The sequence below is a fragment of the Scyliorhinus canicula genome, chromosome 20, assembly GCF_902713615.1.
Source record: "Scyliorhinus canicula chromosome 20, sScyCan1.1, whole genome shotgun sequence".
Taxonomy (NCBI): Eukaryota; Metazoa; Chordata; class Chondrichthyes; order Carcharhiniformes; family Scyliorhinidae; genus Scyliorhinus; species Scyliorhinus canicula.
The window spans coordinates 70139485-70161209 of NC_052165.1; the positions used below are offsets into that span (position 1 = coordinate 70139485).

The window sequence follows — 21725 nt, forward strand, 5'->3', positions numbered from 1 at the left end:
CCTGTCTCCTGCCCCAAAGGCCGAGCCTGTCCTTGCACACTTGCAGATAGGATAGTCTGTGATGGAACCCTCACTAACACCAAAACTCTTGAGCAGGGAAATGAACTATCTGACTCTAGCGCTGCTAAAGCCACAGGTGTTGCATCATATAGGAGTGATAGGAAAAGGAGAAAAAGGACTTGTAGTTGGAAAAGGGTGTTTAACACCATGTTACAGTGTCACATTTACTATCAATGCCTAAGAGCCATAAACCTTCCTTCAAAGCTCTTGTTGCCTCCCCATTGTTACCTGCTGCCTGCCAAAGTCACCTACCTTGTAACCGATGAACAATGTGTGGCTTTGAGATGAATGGATTGTTCGCTATGGAATTGTTTTTGCGGGAGGGGCTCAGCGAATTCAGTACTGGTGTGTCAAAAGGTTGTTCAAATTAGTTGAAGTGTGGTTCAATCCTGGGCCTCCTGGCAGATTACTGAGTACGTACAAATCTGTCATATCAAACTCCTATTATGGTTACTTCTCCTCTGAATATATGCTCAATATCTTCCTCTTCCTGCAGCTCCTGTCTTCGGTACTGTGGTATGGTGTGCAAGCTACCACAAAATTATCATCTGGAAATTTTTGCTGGTGCAAACAGAAGGGCACCCCAAATCTGACACGGCATCAGAATTGGTTCTTCAGCACCCGAATGATTTTCTCAGTAACCAACATTGTGGTCATATGGCTTTGGCTGTACCTTTCCTGGGCATCAGTGCTCAGACTCCTCACAGGTATCAGCCACATTATTAGTTGGTAGGCAGTTTCTCTAAGGAACCACCAGCTGACCCTGCATGGAGATGGAAATAGCTGTGGGGGGCTTAACCAGGGCAACTTCAAGGCATCCTGCAAATCTTGCACAGGAATTCATGGTGGCCTTTCACTGGTTGCATATGTCTGAACAATTTAAAAAAAAGAATGGAATCCCCTTTGATTAATGATTATTGCTGGATGATTTGAGGAGCCCTGATTGCCACATGTGTGCAATAGATTCCCTGTAAAAGCGGCAAATTTGAGGGCCATCCCAGTCTGACTACCCTCATCACTACGAAGTCAAACATGACATCCATCGCTTGGAGGATGCACTTGCTCCCATCAATTGTAAGATTCTACAAATAGTTCAGTGGAAGGAAGAAATGGAGATGAAGAAATCAAGGGCTGGAGTGACCTTGACCACTAGTGGCAATGCTTGCCAACCTGGCTCACTAGAAATGTCAGCCGCTTCCTGTTTAACACCCGTGAAATACTGGTGCCATTTCCAGAAAGCCAATTCTCTGCCTGTATACCCTCTACTGGGCATCCCTGTGAGCTGGAGCTCTATGCTCATCCCCTCTATCCTGCAGAGCCGCAGGTGGCTGAGGAGGATGCTACACAGCTGCTGCTGGTTCCTTGTGAGGAGCAGAATTTTCCATCGTAGAGACAAAGTCTGATGGCGATTGGGAAAGTGGGTGTGATTCCCACTGGCACGATGTTCCATTTCAAGCTCATTACTGCGAAGAGCTTGGAGAATCTTGTGGCGACGCAAGTTGGAGGTTGCCTGCCCTGCCATCACTTCACGGAGGTCCTGGTGCCATTTTAAAGGGCACCCCAACTCACATTCACTCACTGCAGGTCAGGAGCTCCCCACTACTCCTACCGAGTCCTTGCAGACACAGTTCTTCCTGGAGAAGCTTGCAGATGTGAGCACACACATCCTGGGACAAAAGAGAGCACCTCTGGCATTATCTTTCGCTCATCTCTAGGTAAAAGCACAGCCAGTACTCCTGATCTGGCCAATGCTTGGCGTTGCAGTGTTCCATGTTCACTAGCCTCTTGACCTTATAGAGGCTCTTCTGCCTCTTGCTCAGGCCCTTTGCTCCTCCTGGTCCTGTGCCAACCTGTGGTGGGCCCTTCTTCTCCTCATCTGGTTGAAAGCCTTACCAAGGCAGGGTTCTGCAGTCTGTATTTTCAATGCCTCAGTGGGTGTGCAAATGATTTGAAGTGAACGTGTCTTTTACAGAATGTATCTTCTCCATCTCAAAGCCAGCAGACAAGCATTAAGCCCTTCACCTGGTCTCTGTCTCGATACAGCATCTGCACACCATCCACCACTTCCAGGTAAAGGACAACCTGGAGGAGTAGCGATGAGAGTTATCCTATTCATTCATGAATGTAATAGAAGCCATGTGAAAGAAGCCGCAAGCAGGCACTTTTCCTCTTGTCTTAACTACCTCAAAACCTGAGACCACTGCGTTCGCAGCATGGAAAGACTAACCGCACAGTCCCTTATCAGCCATGACCATTCATCTCGGAGGATTTGGAGTCTCGGACTACCCTCCACCAGCTCTGCCACGGAGGCATTTCCACCTCCCTCCCGTCCATCTTTGAGGGCAGCCAATAGCAAATGGCAGCACAGAATGAACGGCAGCTCCACACCTTGTTGGAAATTCAATGTTATGAGACCCATGAGTCGGGAACAAATCTGATGAAATGCAGGCTTAACCATAGAGAAGAGAACACAAGTGGACACCTTTGCGATCCAGTTGCCTCAATATTATTAGTATGCTAATTGTGCTGACCTTGAACTCTATCCACCTAAAAAGACCCTCCTCCCACCTCGCAGGATCACATTGACTGATTGCATGGTCAAGGACAGTTTGGTAAAATGGTGTGTATCACCTTTCAAACTCATTGCACCATGCTCCACCTCCCTGTTACCCACCATCACCATCTACCCACCCAATATCACCATTCCTTTCCCTCTGTCACCCTTGAATTCCCCTCGGTACCCTGGATCCTATTACAATCCACCTCCGCATGCCTTTTCTCCCCTCAAGAACCAAGACCTGTTACTTTCCCTATGCCCACCCTTCCCTGCCCCCTCCCGTTATCCAAGCCACCTGTCTTGTTCCCCTCCATGACACACCTGATTACATCTTCTTTTACTAGCCTCTTATCCTGGACTGCCACTCTACCACATCCCACTCTCCTCTCAGAGTGTGATTGTTTCCCTCCTATCAACAGTACCCAGAGTGCTCCCCACAGAACCTGGCTGCAACACCACTGACCCTGCCCTCTAAGACACCCACTAGTCCTCAGAAATCCTCAACGACCATCTCCCTCCCCTGCTTCCCTGAACACTTTACCTATCCTTCACCTGGAAGCCTGCCTCCCCTATCCAGCCTTCCATCCTTAAACCCCCCCCCACTTCCAGAATTTGCAAACAACCTCAATGTGAGGTCCCCGAGAAGGAGAAGACAACATCTATGGGACCTCAAAGCTGTGAAAGAGGTGAAGCTCCACTTATATAGTCATGAAAATGAATGTTCTAAATTCTCGTGTGGTGGGAACTGAATTTGCAGGCGGAGCTTAATCCCAGAAAAGTGGCTTTTTGATGAACATGGTATTAGATGCAAACGTGCAAATGGAGTTCTCAAAATGGTTTGTTGGGAATCTTGACCTACCTTTAACCTATTTTGAAAGTCAAGAGAACAAAATTCCAATAATTTATCCTGCCGTTGGAAAAATAAATGTTGTCTTCCACCAAATTAAGTGGCCGCAATTCAGCAGACTCTAGTTAAAGTCTGCTGACTGGCATGTTAGCCGAATGTTTCATGGTGCCTGCAGCGCTGGGAAAGGCCCCGTTATTCATGTCCAATATCTCGTCCATCCTGGCGATATTACCCCCGCTACTGATGGAAGCAGAAAATTCCACTCCAAAAGTCCAAGGCTCCCTTGCTGTTTGAAAGCTGACAGTGGGAAAGTGCAGATATAAGATGAAAGTTTACCAAAATTACCTCCATGTCTTGGAAATCTGCTCCAAAGTAGTGAAAATATACTCTCCGATCAAGTCCAATAAGCAGACTGTCTAGCTTTGCTGCTTATGCAGTAAGCAGATGTCATATCAGTATTTAAAGTGTTTTTTGTCTGTAAATTGCTTAGCCCCATCAATCCCAGCTGTCTTCTTGCCTTGTTCTCGCTGGCAACTACCAAGAATCCCCAGAAACACGTGCAGAAAGTTAAAGATAGAATTCAGGGTTAAAGGTGCAGTTCATTGCCATTTAACATGTTCAAATTTCAGACCCGCCCGTCCCACAGGGGTTTCCTACACACAAACAAATGTTTTCAGGTCAAATGCGGAAATCAGTGGATTCCTGCCAGCTTCCAAACATTCTGACAGCTTCTGATCTTTTAACCCACCTACACATACATCTATGCACCCTTGCAGATCTTTCCCTCTGCTTTCAGATGTATGAAAATGAAGAAAAATGGAAACAGACAGGAGGACCAAATTGTAGCTGAAATTTTTAAAAATTGAGACAATCATTAAATGTATATTTTTTCATGGCAGTGATTTATACTTGCATTTCGATGTAATGTAATTTATTACCCTGGATAAATGGTCCCAACTAAAGGACGTTTCCTTCACATTTTATTTATAGCTCGTGAGGGTGTGGCCAATTTTTGAAGTTCTGCTGACAATGTTTCCTGTATCAAATTCTGCTCTACTTGAGCCAGTTGTCAATTTGCCTACATAATGCTGGATCAGGATTCATCTGGCCTAGACCTTTCATTTCCTCTTGAATCATTCACTTGGCTACAGTTGGTTTGTTTCCTATTAAATGCCAGTTAAGTATTTAAGGAATTGTGCATCAGTACATAATGAACAAACGTACAAAAGTACGAATTAGGAGCAGTAGGGGGCCATTCGGCCATTCACGCCAATAGGACCATGGCTGATCTGATTGTGACCTCAACTCATTTTTCTTCCTACCCTCATACCTTTGATTCCCTTGTCAATCAAAAATAAAACAAATTCAACCTTAAAAATATTCAATGACCCTGCCTACATTGGTCTCTGCGGGGGGAAAAGTGTCCCACACACTAACAACACTCAGAGAAAATGTTCACCTAATCAAAGCTGGTACGGGAATTGAACCCGCGCTGCTGGCGTTGTTCTGCAATACAAACCAGCTGTCGAGCTAAACCAGCCCGATCTCCATCTTAAATGGGAGAACCCTTATTTTTAAACTATCCCCTAGTTCTAGTCTGTCCCACAGGGAAACCATCCTCTCAGCAAACACCCTTTCAAGTCCCCATCGGATATGATTCAATGAAATCATCAGTCATTCTTCTAAACTGCAATGGATATAGACCTAACCTGCCCAACCTTTACTCCATAACAATACCCCTATATCAAGAATCAGTCGACTGAACCTCCTCTGAACTGCGTCGAATGCATTATGGATTTTCTTAAATAAGGAGAAAAAAACTGTATACTATTCTAAATGTGGTCTGGGTACTGTGATTTATTGACCAATGTAACTTGGTAAGCATTATACTAGCCTCATTTGCTAATAGGTCTAAGACTTCAAATTAAAAATTCTAATTTTTGTGTTCAAATCCCTCCCTATTCTATTCCTGTTATCACTTCCAGCCCTACAATGCTGTGAAAAACTCTGCATATTTCCAGTTCTTGTCCATTGTCCATTCTGCATTTCATTTACCCCACCTTTGGCAGCCATGTCGTGGCTACATTGACCTTAAGCTCATTAACTTCCCTTCCTAATGCCTGGATTTTCATCCCGTCAGGCAGGTAGGGGAAGTCGAGAAAATTCCAGTCTCAGCCCGTCCACCTTAGGAGAAGGATCCCAAGGCAGGATATTTATTGCTACAGCCGGGTGCGAGCTGGAGTTGGACTAGTCAATAAGTGGCTGTCTGGTCCCGAGGCAACACCTTAAAAGGTCTTCCTCAATATTGTGGTACTTTTGTGCCAGAGAAAAAAGATCCACCACAGTTCTCACATCCCCTTTACATTCCCGAAGCCCAGTCCCTGTCACCTCATGTCCTCCCACCAATCCAAGCTCTGCCCTTCTACCCACTCCCATGTCTCCTCATGCCCCTTATGCCAAACTTGTGTCTTACCACCCACTCCATGGCCCCTTATTGCCAAGCCCTTCCATGCCCATTGACCCACTGTATATTTTCTAGAACCAATGAACACCACAATATAAATTGGGATGTATAAAAATGCTTTGAAAAATCTTTGATCCTATGCTTGAAAAGAAATCTAATCTAAAATAAATCAATTTAATCTAATAAAAGTACCAATCATCCAGGCCCTTTGAAGTTTTAAAAACCATAAATCACAAATACTTATGTCAACCAACATAGTGAAAATGGTTGCAGAGATGAGCTAACCTGAGCTGTCAATCAAGCAATGTTTACTCTGGGGAGTAGGTGTTCTTTAATTTAAATAGCTGTCTGGGCTTTCAACCAAGCATATAAAATTAGGCTTGCCGGAAGAGTTGACAGGAATCCGCCTGCACGCTTTAAAGTTTACCCAAAACTTGCATAGACAGGAAATGGGGTTAGAAATCCCGGAATCAGGACCCAAAAAACATTTTTAAGTTCTCCTAAGACTTTGAGGGGTGGCACGATGGTACAATATATTTAGTAAGAGAGCTCAATAGGGAGAACTGTAATTGGATTATTGGCAGCTAATCAAAAACTGATATTGGGCTGGATTTTACACTGTGGGCACGCCACACCTCTGCCTAGTCGGCTCATCCTGCTGTAATTTTTTTTTTCTTCATTAGTTAATGGGATGTGGGCATCGCTGGCTGGGCCAGCATTTATTGTCTATCCCTGTAGGCATTTAAGAGTCAACCATATTGCTGTGAGTCTGGAGTCACATGTAGGCCAGACCAGGTAAGGATGGCAGATTTCCATCCCTACAGGACATTAGTGAACCAGATGGGTTTTTACGATGATCGACATGGTCGCCATTAGACTTTTAATTGCAAATTTTTATTGAATTCAAATTCCACTAACTGCCCTGATTCAAACCCAGGTCCCCAGAGCATTATCCTGGGTCTCTGGATTACTAGTGCAATAAAAATACCTTAAATTAGTATGAGGCAGGACTTTCATCTGTCTACAGGAGGACATCTTGTGTCAGACAGTTTCTGGCCAATCAGAGGCTGACAGTTTTGCACACTGGAAGTACCAAGCAGTTGCGGTGGTCACTGATGTTGCTGATGGTGGTCCAAGGAGGTGGTGTTCAGTAATAGACTTGAATATTTTGGTCGGTCCAAGATCAAGGGGAGGTGAGGGTGTACCGGATAGTGCAGTGCCGGGATGGTGGATGGGTGGAGATGGGGAGGGAAAAAAAGTAGGGGTTCCGGTTGACACAGGTGGCCCGGGAGGAGGCAAGACTCCTTTCACTGACCAGCAGTCCATTGAGGATACACCTGCTGGGCTGCATGTTGGGTGCAGGCTTCTCGCATCGCCTGTCATATCGGAAGGGCGGCAGGATTAGGCCACCTTAAGCCCTCAATTGGACTACAGGCAGGCGACACCACAAATGGCAACCCCACCACCCGTAAAATCATGGAGGGGGGCAGGATCGGGTTAGGGCAGTATTGCAAAGGCAGTTGCTGCCACCCTAATTTATGGGTCCGCCCACCTGTTTTCCTTCCCATGAGAGGCATGTAAAATACAGCCCATTGTAGGAAAATCCGGGTCCTCGGTGAGGCAGCAGTGCTAATCACTGTGTCACCGTGCCACTGCAGAAGTAAAGTTGAGGCAGAAGAAGCAGCCTTGCTCTTTTGAATCCCAGAGCATGCCTAAAGGGCCCCTTGGCTAACTGCTGCTCCCATAACTTCAGTTCTATGTATTTCTAGGAAGCATTTAAAAAAAAATTTATTAGAGTCTGCAAGTAATATAGATGCAGATTTGGCTAACGTTTTTACAGCATTTTAAGATTTTTCTACCAAAAGCACTGTTTGCCAACCTTTTCATGAAATCAACCAGTGCGGATCTCTCATCCACTCCTGCAGCCTCATTTGTTATCCTCCCTCTCTCCTCCCTCCCCACATCACTACTTACAGATTATCATTCTTCCATGAACATTGCGTTCTATTAGTACAGCTGAAGCCTACTAAATTGAGGTGCCCCTGTTGTAATCAATGGTTCGATCACTTACATTAAATATGGTGGTTCAAGAGTTTCATCAGTTATGAAGATTTGCGAGTTAGACTAATGTTTTGTTACGTTAACAGTAATTGGGCATTGACGTTTGTTTAATACTTATACAGGACAGAGATGCATTTTCATTTTGTGTGTGTGGTTGTTGATAAATTCTGATAACAATATGTTGTCTCTTGGGAATTGATTGAAACATAAGTGAAAAGAAAACGCCTTTTATATTAATTTCCATGTTAAATATCTCATTAATTCAGGTGAACTGTACTCCTAATGTAAGTTCACAATATTAAGAAGTGTCCCACAGAAGCTATGGGAAGTAACAATACACTTTGTGTCGGGATGGGAGTCACCAGGAATAATTTTATGGATATTTCTGGGTTATAAATTTACAATCAGAACTATCTCATCTGAAAACTAGAGGTAAAATAATGGTACCATCTTCAGCCTGTTCAAAGTAACATCCTCTGCTGAATTTGATTCTGAGTAGGAGTTATCTCCTTAGTTTTCCTGCACAAGAGTCAGTATGGAGACTCCCAGTTAAGAGGTATTCAACTATAAAGCCCCATTTTAAGGTGAGTCTCTTATTTGACCTGCAAATAATTATTTCCAATTACCAGCCATTACTTTTGATTGGAATGGCTCTGTACCAGATGCCATACTAATAAATTAGTGGCTGTACAGTTAGTGAACCTGGCGTCTAATAAAATGATGGCGGGAACCCAAAGCTGGAAGAAATTTCTTTCAGCCACATCCCAGAAACACACATGGAAGCAATGAAGTCAACTTGCTTGGATGAGCTTTGCCTGTGGGAGATCAGAAAATTGAACACACACTTCTCTTTTAAGTTTGCTCAATCTGTATTGCCCATGGGTTTGTGTGCAGTGTTTTTTGGGGGCAACTTCACGCATTAACATGGTAATTGCTGACAGAAATGCAGAATTTCTACTGTGCTAAACAGCTTTGGAAGGGGCAGGGTGGGGTAATAACCACATTAATGGTGCATAATTTACAATACTCTAATTGTCACTGCAAATTGCATTGCCGAATGGAACCTCTACAGCTCTTTGGCACTGGTCATATTTGAAGTAATCTAATTTTATCACATTAAATAATCTCTAATCCACATAATGGTCAATGGAACATAAATCCTGTCAGACTCCTGTATAACATCACACCAATCCCGAAAATCATCGATTATATTTTGAATATGTCAATAATTAAATACATTTGGAAGTTGCTTTATGGGAATGCTCCCAGTTTTTGATGTGTGACCAGTGGAAGAAACTGATGGAACCTGGAGATAATGTGATATAATTAACCATTTTATATTGGGGCTGACTTTGACTTTCAGTTGTGCATTTATTCTTCTTTTTGACCCTAAATACAGGTACAGCTATATTTTTCATGTCTGCCAGAAGACAAGGTTCCTTATGTTAACAGCCCTGGGGAGAAACACAGAATTAAGCAGCTTCTGTACCAACTGCCACCCCATGATAATGAGGTAATAAAAATCTTTTAAAAAAAAACACAAGCCAGGCATTCATTGGCTCATTATCGATAAGGGAGTGAAAGGCAAATTCCCTTTCGTGGTGAACCAGATTTAGTGTAAAATGCTTAAAACTGTCATAAGAGAGGGCAGCATGGTGACGCAGTGGTTAGCACTGCTGCCTCACGGCGCTGAGGTCCCATGTTCCATCCCAGTTCTGGGTCACTGTCCGCGCGGAGTTTGCACATTCTTCCCGCGTTTGCGTGGGTTTCGCCCCCACAACCGAAAGATGTGCAGGGTAGATGGATTGGCCACACTGAATTGTCCCTTAATCGGAAAAAATGAATTGGGTACTCCCAATTTGTTTTTACAACTGTCATAGGAATCCCCAAACACACAATTATATTCTGCAAACTTTGAATTGTTTGGCTATTTGCTCTGAAGCAAACATTTCTTGTGCTTTTTATTTGTAAGATTCCTCTCGTGTTACATTTGTTGTATTTGTATTTAGCCTCACTTTTATGCTGCTTTCTACCATGTTGTAACTGTCATCCTATGCTTTAAATTCCAAACATTACTACGAGTGGAGAGGGAGAAACAGAACACACTGGTGCAGTGAGATTCTTGGACTTGAAGGAGGCATTGTGTTCCTCTATACTTGTTGTCAGAAAGGAGGACTCTTTCTTGAATAAATAAGCCACAGCTCATGTTTTAATCCAGTCTGCAATTCACAATTACAAAAGGCCTTGTAATAAAACAGAAATGTGCATTCTGGCAGGGGTCTTGGGTTGTAAAGGACTGCTAACAATTATCCCTTTCTATTTAAAGTCTTTCTTCTTTAGTCATTTAAGTGTCTTTTGGCTGGGCCTCCGCCTGTTTTTAAAAAAAAATCCAGCTCTTTTCTAACTGCCTGAATTAGAGCAGCTAATATTCTGAAAAGTGCATTCACAGCTCACATGTCCCTCTTTAATCAGAAGCTGCTGTTGAGCTAATATGACTGCATAAATTCTCCATTAAATCCAACCTAGAATTTCTAAGTAGGCATTAGTAACCTAATCTACTAAATTTTTTTTCTTTATTCTTTCATGGGATGTGGGCGTCGCTGGCTGGGCCAGCATTTGTTGCCCATCCCTAATTGTCCTTGAACTGAATGGCTTGCTAGACCATTTCAAAGGGCAGTTAAAAGTCAACCACATTGGAGCCACGGGTAAGGACATTAAATTTCCTTCACCAAATGACATTAGTGAACCAGATGGATTTTTACAATAATCAACAATGGTTTCATGGCCATCGCTGGACTTGTAATTCAAGATTTAATTGTATTCAAACTGCACCATCTGCTGAGGTGGGATTCAAACCTGGGTCCCCAGTGCTCTGGCTTTATGGCAATAGGGCATTCTCTCCGAATTTACAACCTAATCCTCCTATGCCACTTAGAGCCCTCTGCTACTTTGTGTAGCTGGCCCATTCCTCCTGTATGAAATTAACTTTAGACCGTATGCATTGGTAGGCTAGTGAACCGTGCAACATCTTAAAGAGAAAGCTATTCCTGTCATTCCGTGACCACTATCCACGAGGTGTCACTGGATGGAAATTATTGGCTGGGAAACAGAGAATGTTGCCTAGCTTGGTTTTCCTTCCATCCAGGGTGCTGATGATCAATTTTGGTGCCTCTGCACCAACCCAGCTGATAGCAGTTAAATGTTGCTTGCACAGGCTGGAGACTGAACCTGGAAACCTCTGGTCTGTAACAATTAACTTCTGTCGTGGGCTTTTAAAATCTGGAAGTGAGCAAGGGGATTTTAATATTATTCAAATTTGAGAGCTGAAGGATCTACCTTAATAGACCACCTGTGTGGAATGCCACAAATTAGCAGAGGTTACCTCACTGAGCCCTCGATATTTGCCATGTTGGGAGTGCCGATTTGAAGTGGGGCCCTTCAACGTGGGAAATTTGAGTATTCTGCAGATTGCTATGCATATTCCCTGATTTACAATTCGCAGTCACACTAACAGATGCCTTAAAGCATGCCTGGGTCCACACATTGGCTGCAGGAGAGAAAAACAAAGGCTAGGTGCCCTTTAAAAAATGTTGCGCGGCAGCACGGTGGCCTAGTGGTTAGCACAACCGCCTCACGGCGCTGAGGTCCCAGGTTCGATCCCGGCTCTGGGTCACTGTCCGTGTGGAGTTTGCACATTCTCCCCGTGTCTGCGTGTGTTTCGCCCCCACAACCCAAAAATGTGCAGAGTAGGTGGATTGGCCATGCTAAATTGCCCCTTAATAGAAAAAATAATTGGGTAATCTAAATTTAAAAAAAAAAAATGTTGCCATTTTTGTGCTGTCCTGCACACTTGCTTAAAAAAAGTATTGCCTCACTGTGCCTCCAACATAGGAAAGGGAGGGCAATGGTGCTTGGGAAGGATAAATCAGAGATTGTAGAGCTGATAACAGTTATGGGAGCACAGATCAAACAGTTAATCCTAAAGATACCATTAACAAGAATGCAAGGGCAGCAAAGAAGGGAGTTAGAGCGCCCCAGGTGGATGCAGCAGGGAGCAAAAATCAGGAATAGACGTTAAAATTATAGCTTCATTGAAGAGAGAGAAATCGGAATCTACCATGTCTCCCAAAAGCAAGTTAGTAATTTCATCCTATCTCCAATGTGGCCTGGCCACAATCAGGGCCCACCGAGCGGCAGGCCGGCCTCTTATCTCACGACCTCCTTTCCTCCGTGCCGGTGCCTGTACTCCTGCGCTATGTTAGGTTGGGCCCGGCGCGGACAAGGGAGATTCTTCCCTTCCTCAAGGAGAACAGCCCACCACTCTACAGAACTTCATCCCTGAAACCATTCTCTCAATCTTTTCTGCATCCTCTCTAATACCTTCACCTTTTCCAAACTGTGGTGCCCAGAACGGAATATAATAAAAGAAGTTGAGGCTGAACAAGTATTTTGAACAGGTTCAGAAAAACCTAATTGTTTTTGTACTCAATGCTCTACTTATACAACCTAGGAACACTTATGTTTATTGAAAATTTTCTTGATGTGCCGTGGCATCTTTTTGTTATAAATTTTAGAGTACCCAATTCATTTTTTCCAATTAAGGGGCACTTTTGCGTGCCCAATCCACCGACCCTGCACATCTTTTGTGTTGTAGGGGTGAAACCCACGCAAACACGAGGAGAATGTGCAAATTCCACACAGACAGTGACCCAGGGCCGAGATCGAACCTGGGATCTCAGCGCCGTGAGGCAGCAGTGCTAACCACTGCGCCACCGTGCTGCCCCTGCTCTGGCATCTTCAGTGATTTGTGTATATGTACCCCCAAAGTTCCTCTGCTCCTGCTCTTGTTTAGAATTGCATCCTTTATTCTGTATTGCCTCTCCTTGAATATCACCTCACAGTTCTCTGCATTAAATTTAATCTGCCACATGTCCCTTCATTCCACAATCCTGTCTATGCTGTCTTGAGGCCGATCACTGCCCTCCTCACAGTTCTCCAGTTTTGTGACGTCCGCAAAATTCTAAATCATGCCCTGTGCACCCAACTCTAGCTCGATAATATATATCAAGAAAAGGAGAGATCCTAACACTGACCCCAGGGGAGCCCCGCTATATAACTTCCAAACAACTGTTGACAACTAAAATCTGTTTCCTTTAACTCAGTCAATTTCCCATCCATGCTACAGCTGCCTCTTGAGCACTTGCGACTGAATCTTTTTCCATGGGCTTTAACTTTACTGCCAAGCCTGTTTTGTGGCACTTTATGAACTTTTGAAAGTCAATGTAAATCACACCGACCACATTACCCTCATCCACCCTCTCTGTTACTTTATCAAAAAACAAGTTTGTTAAAAATGATTTGCCCGTAACAAATCTGTGCTGGCTTTCACTAATTAACACACAGTTGTCCCAGTGATTATTCATGTTATCCAAATGACATGATGATCTGATTCATTTGCAATTAGTATGGACCCATTGGGAATTCGTCCAGTACTACATTTCTGAGTTAAGTGCTTCAGAACTGGTTTAATTGATGCAGGTTAAAGGTTTCTTATTATTTTGATAGGTGCGTTACTGTCAATCACTGAGCGAGGAAGAAAAGAAAGAATTGCAGCTCTTCAGTGCCCAGAGGAAGAAAGAGGCATTGGGAAGAGGAACTATCAAACAGCTTCAAAGAGTCCAAATGCATACGACTTGTGATCAGGTACAAGGATGCAGCTATCAGACAAAAATACAATATTTCGTTTCTTTCAAGTTACTGCATGATGCTGGATGTTGTTCCACCCAACACAAGTGACCATTGTAAACTAACTAACCTTACTTTGGCAAGTATTTCAATCCTTGAAGTCTTAACAGCTAACCACAATCTTGTCCTCATCTGATATTCATGGATACTCTCCCTAGCTAGGATCACTAAAAAACTGTAACATCGCCACTGTCACTGAATCAGACAACCTATGGTCTGAAAGGCTATTTTGCATTAAAACAGACAATGAAACACATGGGAATAATCTATCAACACACTTTATCTCACACTATTGCAAAGCCTTAATATTGAGAGTCCCGGAATCATATTCACCTCCTGATTCATGCTTCATTAAGCTTACCCAGCAAGTAACTGAGTCAGAGAGACACGAACATGCTGGGTTTACTTGACCGATCAGAAAACTCATAGATTGTAGAGCACAATCTGAGTTATCTGATCTTAGTTGAAATGCTACAATTATGTTCCTGAATTTGGGATTTGTTGGGTAGTGAGGGAAGGGGTGGCGATTCAAGTATATTTTCCAATTTTTGCTATTCTTTTTTTAAAAATATTTTTGTTCTCCATTTTCAAATTCTCTCCCAAATTTACACCCACCAACAATAAGCAGTAACGAATACAATGTCAATCCCCATATCAACAACAGCGATCCCATCCTCCCAACAAACCTTCAATCAGCACCTCGCGTGTTGAAATGAAATACAAACAAATGACAAAAAAAGGAATCGGGAATCACCCATAGTCACCATTAACATATACTCCAACTCCCCCGCACCAATGTTCGATGTTATCCATCCAATTCTTGAAAGTGCAGAATGAATAATGTCCATGAATAGTAGAACCCCTCCATCCTTCCCCCTCAGTTCAAACTTAACCTTCTCAAGAGTTAAGAATTCCAACAGGTCTCCCCTCCTCGCCAGGGCACAGGGTGGAGAGGTTGCTCTCCATCCCAACAGAATCCGCGCTCGGGTGATCAACGAGACAAAGGCTACAACATCTGCCTCCGCAGCAGTTTCCAACCCTGGCTGATCCGACACCCCGAATATGGCCTTCCGAGAGCCCGGGTCCAGTTTCACCTGCACCACTTCAGAGATTACCCTAAAATCCTCCTTCCAGCAATCCACCAGCTTTGGACAGGACCAAAACATGTGAACATGATTCGCGCTCCCCCCCACTCCCGGCAACATTCATACACCTCTTCTACCCCCTTAAAGAGCCGGTTCGTCCTGTGCTCTATATACCATCTTTAGCTGCATCGGCCCCAACGTCATGCACGAGGTGAAGGATTCACTCTCCAGAGCACCTCCCACCAGAACCCCTCCTCCATACTCTCTCCCAACTCTTCCTCCCACTTTGACTTGATCCCTTCCGTGGTGCCTTCTCCTCTTCCAAAATAGTCCAACCGCCCATACTACCCCCTTCTCCAGTCCCCCGTTGGCGTCAGCACCTCCTCCAGCTGGCTCCACTGGGAAGCTCTGTATCTCCTTCCTGGCAAATTGTGAACCTGCATATATCTAAATATTTCCCCCTGCTCCAGCACATACTTCGCGTCCAGCTCCTTCAATCTTGCAAACCGACCCTCAAGAAACAAATCTTTCAGTGTCCTAATTCCTTTCTCCTCCCATCTCCAAAAATTTCTGCCCCAATTACCTGGCTCAAATCTGTGGTTCCCCCGAATTGGCATTTTCCTTGACCCTGCCCCCAACCCGAAGTGTTGGCACAACTGCCTCCAAATTCTCAATGAAGCTATTATTATTGGACGCTGAGTATTTTCCCGCGGCCATCGGGAGCGGCGCTGTTGGTAGTGCCTTCAATCCCAACCCCCTACACAAACTTTCCTCCATTCTGACCAACTGGAAATTAATCCCTCTGACCCAGCTCCGCACCTTCTCCACATTCGCCGCCCAGTAATAATACATCAGGTTCGGAAGACCCAAACCCTCTGCTTGCCTTCCCCTCTGTAATTTCACCTTTCTAACTCTGGCCACCTTCCCTCCCCATATGAATGAGGTAATTATTCCTTCAATCTCTCTAAAAAAACGCCTCTGGCAGGAAAATCGGCAAGGATTGGAAAATAAACAGAAATCGCGGCAACATGTTCATTTTAACCGCCTATACCCGACCCGCCATTGACAGAGGGAGACCATTCCACCTTGCCAGATCAGCTTTCACTCTCCCCACCAAACTAGAACTACCTACAGAGCTCCACCCCCCTCCAATCCTGAGCAACCTGCACCCCAGGTATCTAAAGTAAGCCCTTGCCTACCCGCACCCCTGCTCCCACCCCCCCGGCAGAGGCACCACAAAATACTCACTCTTGTCTAGATTTAATTTGTACCCCGAGAAAGACCCAAACACCTGAAGCAGCCCACTATTCACAAACTCTGTTCCGACAAGTATAACAACAAGTCATCGGCATACAAGGATACCCTATGCTCTATCCCTCCCCCCACACTATCCTTTTCTATACCCCCGAACTTCTTAACATGACAGCCACTGGCTCAATCGCAACTGCAAACAGCAGGGGGGACATAGGACAGCCCTGCCTAGTCCCACGGTGGAGAGAAACGTATCTTGAGCTGATGTTATTTGTGCGGACACTCGGCTCCTTATGCAGTAGCTTTACCCAGTCCACAAATCGTGGATCAATTCCAAACCGCTCCAAAACTGCTATCAAGTACCCCCATTCTACCTGGTCAAACGCTTTATCAGCGCCCAATGCCAATTTTTGCTATTCTGATGAAAATTCATGTGTGTGGAAATTTGATGAGAAGAGTTAGCTCATTTAAAAAATAATAATAATCTTTATTATTGTCACAAGCAGGCTTACATTAACACTGCAATGACATTACTGTGAAAATCCCCAGCTACCACATTCCGGCGCTTGTTCGGGTACACGGAGGGAGAATTCAGAATGTCCAATTCACCTAACAAATGTGACTTTGGGACTAAATTATCCCTTTGATTGAATAGCTATGCAGACAAAAATAACACAAGCTATCAAACTGCATCTGGCAACTGTAAACCAATATCCCAGCAAAGAGGCAAGACCTTCCGAACAGGAGACTACATTTGCAGAAAAATGAAATTGTGTTCATTGTTTGAAGCATATTCAATAAAAGCACCAAGAAACTTGCTTGATTTGCACAAATGGTATTAAAAACTTGAGCTGCGCAAACTTCTCGACTGTTTGTGACAGCGGTAGTGTTTGTTTAAATTTTTTATCTGTAATACATTTTCTCAGATCTTAAATCTGGCATCAATGTAATGTTGGAGGGGCATGATTTTAATTTTTTAATTCCACTCACCCTGATTATATCTTCCAGTGTGAGGAGAAGATAAATGGAGGTGAAGTTGCAATATTCGCCTCCAGAGCTGGCTCTGCTGTTTGCTGGCACCCAGCATGCTTCATCTGTTCAACCTGCCAGGAGCTCCTTGTGGATCTTATCTACTTTTACCAAGATGGAAAAATCCATTGTGGCAGACACCACGCTGAACTTCTGAAACCTCGCTGCTCTGCCTGCGATGAGGTGAGATGAGGTGTATGGAACCAAATTACTGAACTACTAATTTAATGTTCAGTGGCTGTCCTTCCAAACCGTCCTCTTTCCATAATAGCGAGATTAATATGTGACGTTTAAAGCGGACTGTTAGGATAGTATGTAAGAAAGAGAAGAATGTAGCGCCTTTTTCTCCGAGGGTCGTGAGTCTTTGGAACTCTCTTCTTCAAAAGGCAGTGGAAACAAAGTCTTTGAATATTTTTAAGGCAGAGATGCATAGATTCTTGAAAAAAAAAAACACTTGTTGGAGGAAGGTGGGAGATTACAATCCGATCAGGCATGATTTGAATGGCGGAGCAGACTTGAGGGGCAAAGTGGCCCACTCCTACTCCTAATTCATGTTATTTCGTGAGCTTAGAACAACATTTTACAGCCAATTACATACATTAAAAGTGTAGCAATGTAACAAAAGCAGCAGTTGGTTTCCGCACAAGCTCCCACAAAAAGCAACATGATGATGTCCAGATAATCTAATCTAACCTCATATAACCAATTTTAATTGCTCCACCATTGGTAGAAGTGCCTTCTGCTGCCTAGGATCTAAGCTCTAGAATACCCTCCTAAACCTTTCCACCTCTCTACCTTATTTTCCTCCTCTAAGACCATCCTTAAAATATATCTCTTTGACCAAGCTTTTGCGACTCTTATGCGACTCATTGTTATATTTTGTTTTATAATGCCTCTGTACAGGACCTTATGATCCTTTATTACATTATAGGTTCCTTGTGTATATATATACAACTAGTTTCAGTGATGTGGGTTGAGGAATAAATATTAGCCAAGGACAACAGAGCGAGCTTTCTTGCACTTCTTCGGACAGTGTGTTAAGAACTTTTATGTTCATCTGAGAGGGCCAATATGGCCTTGGTTTCGAGTTTTATCCTAAAGATGGCAACACTGATAGTGCAGTATTCCCTCAGTACTTTGATTTTTGTTCACAAGTCTCAAAATCATAAAGAAAAACCTCCTCTTTCAAGAAATAATGCCGGGGGAATTTTTATCCATCCGAAGGACAGTACCTCCGACACTGCAACTTTCCCTCCATTTTCATATTTTCTGTTGAACAAAAGCAGTAGAACCACAGAATTTACAGTGCAGAAGGAGGCCATTCGGCCCATTGAGTCTGCACCGGCCCTTGGTTAGAGCATCCTAATTAAGCCCACTCCTCTCCCCTATCCCAGTAACCCCATCCAACCTTTTGGACACTAAAGGCAATTTAGCATGGCCAATCCACCCAACTTGCACATCTTTGGACTGTGGGAGGAAACCGGAGGAAACCCACGCAGACATGGGGAGAACGTGCAGACTCCGCACAGACAGTAACTGAAGCTGGGAATCGAACCGGGGACCCTGGAGCTGTGAAACAACAGTGCTAACCACTGTGCCTTCGTGCCGCCTCACTAGTTTGCGCTAGAGCATCAGCGTTTATTTTTCTGCTTAAGTCTTCGAGTTGGATTTGAGCACGCAAGGCAGAAATTTTAATTCCCCAGTCGGCATGCAGGGTGAAAGGCTGTAAAATTCCTCCGATGGCCTTCCCACTGGGCTCCCAAATTTGATGGTGGGGTGCGAGGCCTGAGCTGTCCAGCCTACTACCCAATTGAGGCCATTAAGTGGCCAATTAGTGACCACTGATGGACCATTTCCCAACCAGCCTCAATATTCCGGGGGAGAGGATGAAACACAAAAAATGGCTTCGGGTGGGAAAGGAGCATCTCCTCCCTCAACAATCTTATTTAATCAACCTCCTTTCCCCACTGTTCCCCCTGTCGTGCACCCTACCCCTCCATGTTCCTCCCCATCCCTCCCCTCCGCACGCTGACCGTGATGGGACTTCCTCCCAAGTCAGGGGCAGAAGTCCCATCTCCAGCCAATTAATGTCCCTTGAAATGTCAAATAGCTGGAGGACAGCCAGTATTTGCAGTGAAGAATTGGTCATCAACTCTTTGGGGAGCAGGAAAGGAAAACCCGCTGTAAATGCATTGGGTTCCCAAATCGCTGACAACAAGGACTTATAACAAAGAGTAGTTTATTCACTAACTCAGCAGCTACTTCATACTTGTGCCCAGCCGCACTCTCCTGCACTCCGCATGATCACTTTTGTAGCCAAGTCATCACATCACCACTCTGTCTACATTCTTCACCGTTTAGTTAGAACGCCCAGTGGCATGATATTTAAATGGGAAACTATGTAACTTGTATATTACACAATGGGATGTAAACAGGCTAACAATACAATGCATCGTTTGAGCTTTTGTAGCTAATGCATAGCTCATTGCATCTCCTATCTCCCTGCCCCCTTCTGTTGTAGAAAAATGAGATTAAGAAGCCAGTTCTAGATGAGATGGTAATAAAATCCTGGAACCTTATGTTTGATTTGCTCAGGTTCCTGAGCATGTGGTTATGCTGGTTGGTGGTGCTGTAGTCTTTTGTCCTTCATGTGTACGACCCATAGCGTTCCACCAGCAGGTTCTGTAGCTGCAGGGCCTGCTACATTGGCCTCTGGAGTTAGACTGCATGTCCACTAGTGTGTCCAGTACCATAAGCTGAATGACTGAAGTGCTGTGTCATCTGTTGCTGCTGGTTACGATACCTGTAGGAGGTGACGGCGGTTGCGATATATTGGGCACTGTCTAAGGCTACCACATAACTATTCAGTTGTGGGACGTGGCTGTGCAGCACTGCCAACTGGTCATGGCTACCTGAATCCTGACCATTTGACCTAGTGTTAGGGCCGGGTCTGTGGGCATTTTGATTATAGTGTGGGTTTTGCTTCTCGTACTGCGTTGCATGTGGGTATCGTGCACGTTGGTTGCAAATTTGGGCTGCAGCAGAACTTTAGCAGTAGGAATTGTGGCCCTGGTGTGCTTGGAAAAGAGTTGTTGTGCTGTCGAGGGCAGGCCCTGTCATGGTTCTATGATAGTCATGACACCTAGTGCTGTCATCTGATGCAGCTCATTAATGACTTTCTTCTTCACAGCTATTGGTACTTTTCTCGAAACACACACACCGTTGGTGGCATTTGATCATCTAATCTCATGTGGTACCCAACTGGTAGCTTACCAATTATGTCACAATTGAAGAGGGATGCTTCCCGCCCAAACCAGGGTGCAATATGGTTGGTAGATACCGGAAGAGACTGGCAGCGTCATCTGGATGCCAGCCTGGCACTGCCAATGCACCCAGGTGGCACTGTCAGGCTGGAAGAGGTGTTGCCGGGGTGACAGGCTGGCAGTACCAATCTGCCAGGCTGGCAGATTGGGGATCGGGCCTGGGTTGCCTTGCCCTTGTGAGGTGGGTTGCTGGGAGGTCTGAGGACCCCCTTCTAGATAAGTTGGGTCTTTGGGGGCGGCTCATTGGTCACGTTGGGGGAGAGGTGAAGAGATCAGGGCACCTTTTAAAAATGTACCCCGATCTCCTCCTGCACTGAGTTCTGGCGAGTGGGCTTTCTCAGTGAGGGAAACTGAACTAAGTGTGGCCTCGGTGGGGCATTCCCCGCTGAGGCGATGGATTGGAACAGAGTCCCCTTCAATAACGTGGTCTTTCTCGGTGCCGCGCGCACCTGGGAATACCCGGCTAAACTAGCTTGACACGAGACTGTTGAAATTTGGTTAGATTGCGTCCGAGGTCTTTGTATTTTGTATGCTATCATCCCTGGGGCTTGGTGTTATAGAGCATGCACCTATGGATCAGACCAAGTTGAATTAACCCCCAATGTTATCTTGGCCCGAAGATCTAGGGTGGAATATTATCAGAGTCTGGCAAAATGCCAGGCTCAGACAGAAAACTGGTGCATGACTTACCATTGCACAGACCAGTAGCGGGAATCTCCGCCGGTAGGATTCTCCATTGCACTGCCATGGCACCCAAGCCCCGCTGGTTTCCTGATAGCATGGAATGGCCACAATGGTAAATCCCATTGGCAGGTGAAGGAACGGAGAATTTTGCTGCTGATGAGGCATGCTGCCCAGGAAAACGAAGTTAGCAGATCGGAGAATCCCACCCCAGTTTTCTTGTGAAATGTTGAGCCACTTAGACAAAGAAAAATAAGTGGGCAATGTTTACACTATAAACCTGGTGGGTTGGGGAGCCATCTTTGAAGGGCACACTGATCAAGCGCTGTGGTGAAATGCATACAGGCATATCTATCTATAATTGTACATAGTTGTATCAATGTATATATTTGTATACAAAGTGCCACTGTATATAGACAATGACCAACACATGTAGGGACAGCTATAACCTCCCGCTAGACCGGACAAATATGTATATATATATTAGAGGACGATCGGGAGCCAGCCACTTGGTAGCAGGAAGAACAAAACAGACATGATAACAGAGACGGAATCGTTTGTGTATAGAATGGTTACTATGTACATCTTTGTGTTCTATGTGTGCCTTCATCATCAAGGAAGT

At 44.6% G+C, this 21725-nt stretch overlaps 1 protein-coding gene across 10 annotated transcripts in view; it reads left to right on the forward strand.

The window, feature by feature from the left end:
• The window catches only part of prickle1b (prickle homolog 1b), a 193933-nt gene that overhangs the window by 159756 nt on the left and 12452 nt on the right, over positions 1–21725 (forward strand). For all 10 annotated transcript variants that reach the window (XM_038780074.1, XM_038780082.1, XM_038780075.1 and 7 more), the window contains 3 exons: positions 9389–9502; positions 13555–13692; positions 17079–17282. In XM_038780074.1, coding sequence (XP_038636002.1) covers positions 9389–9502; positions 13555–13692; positions 17079–17282 — 456 coding nt within the window. The remainder of the gene's footprint in view (positions 1–9388; positions 9503–13554; positions 13693–17078; positions 17283–21725) is intronic.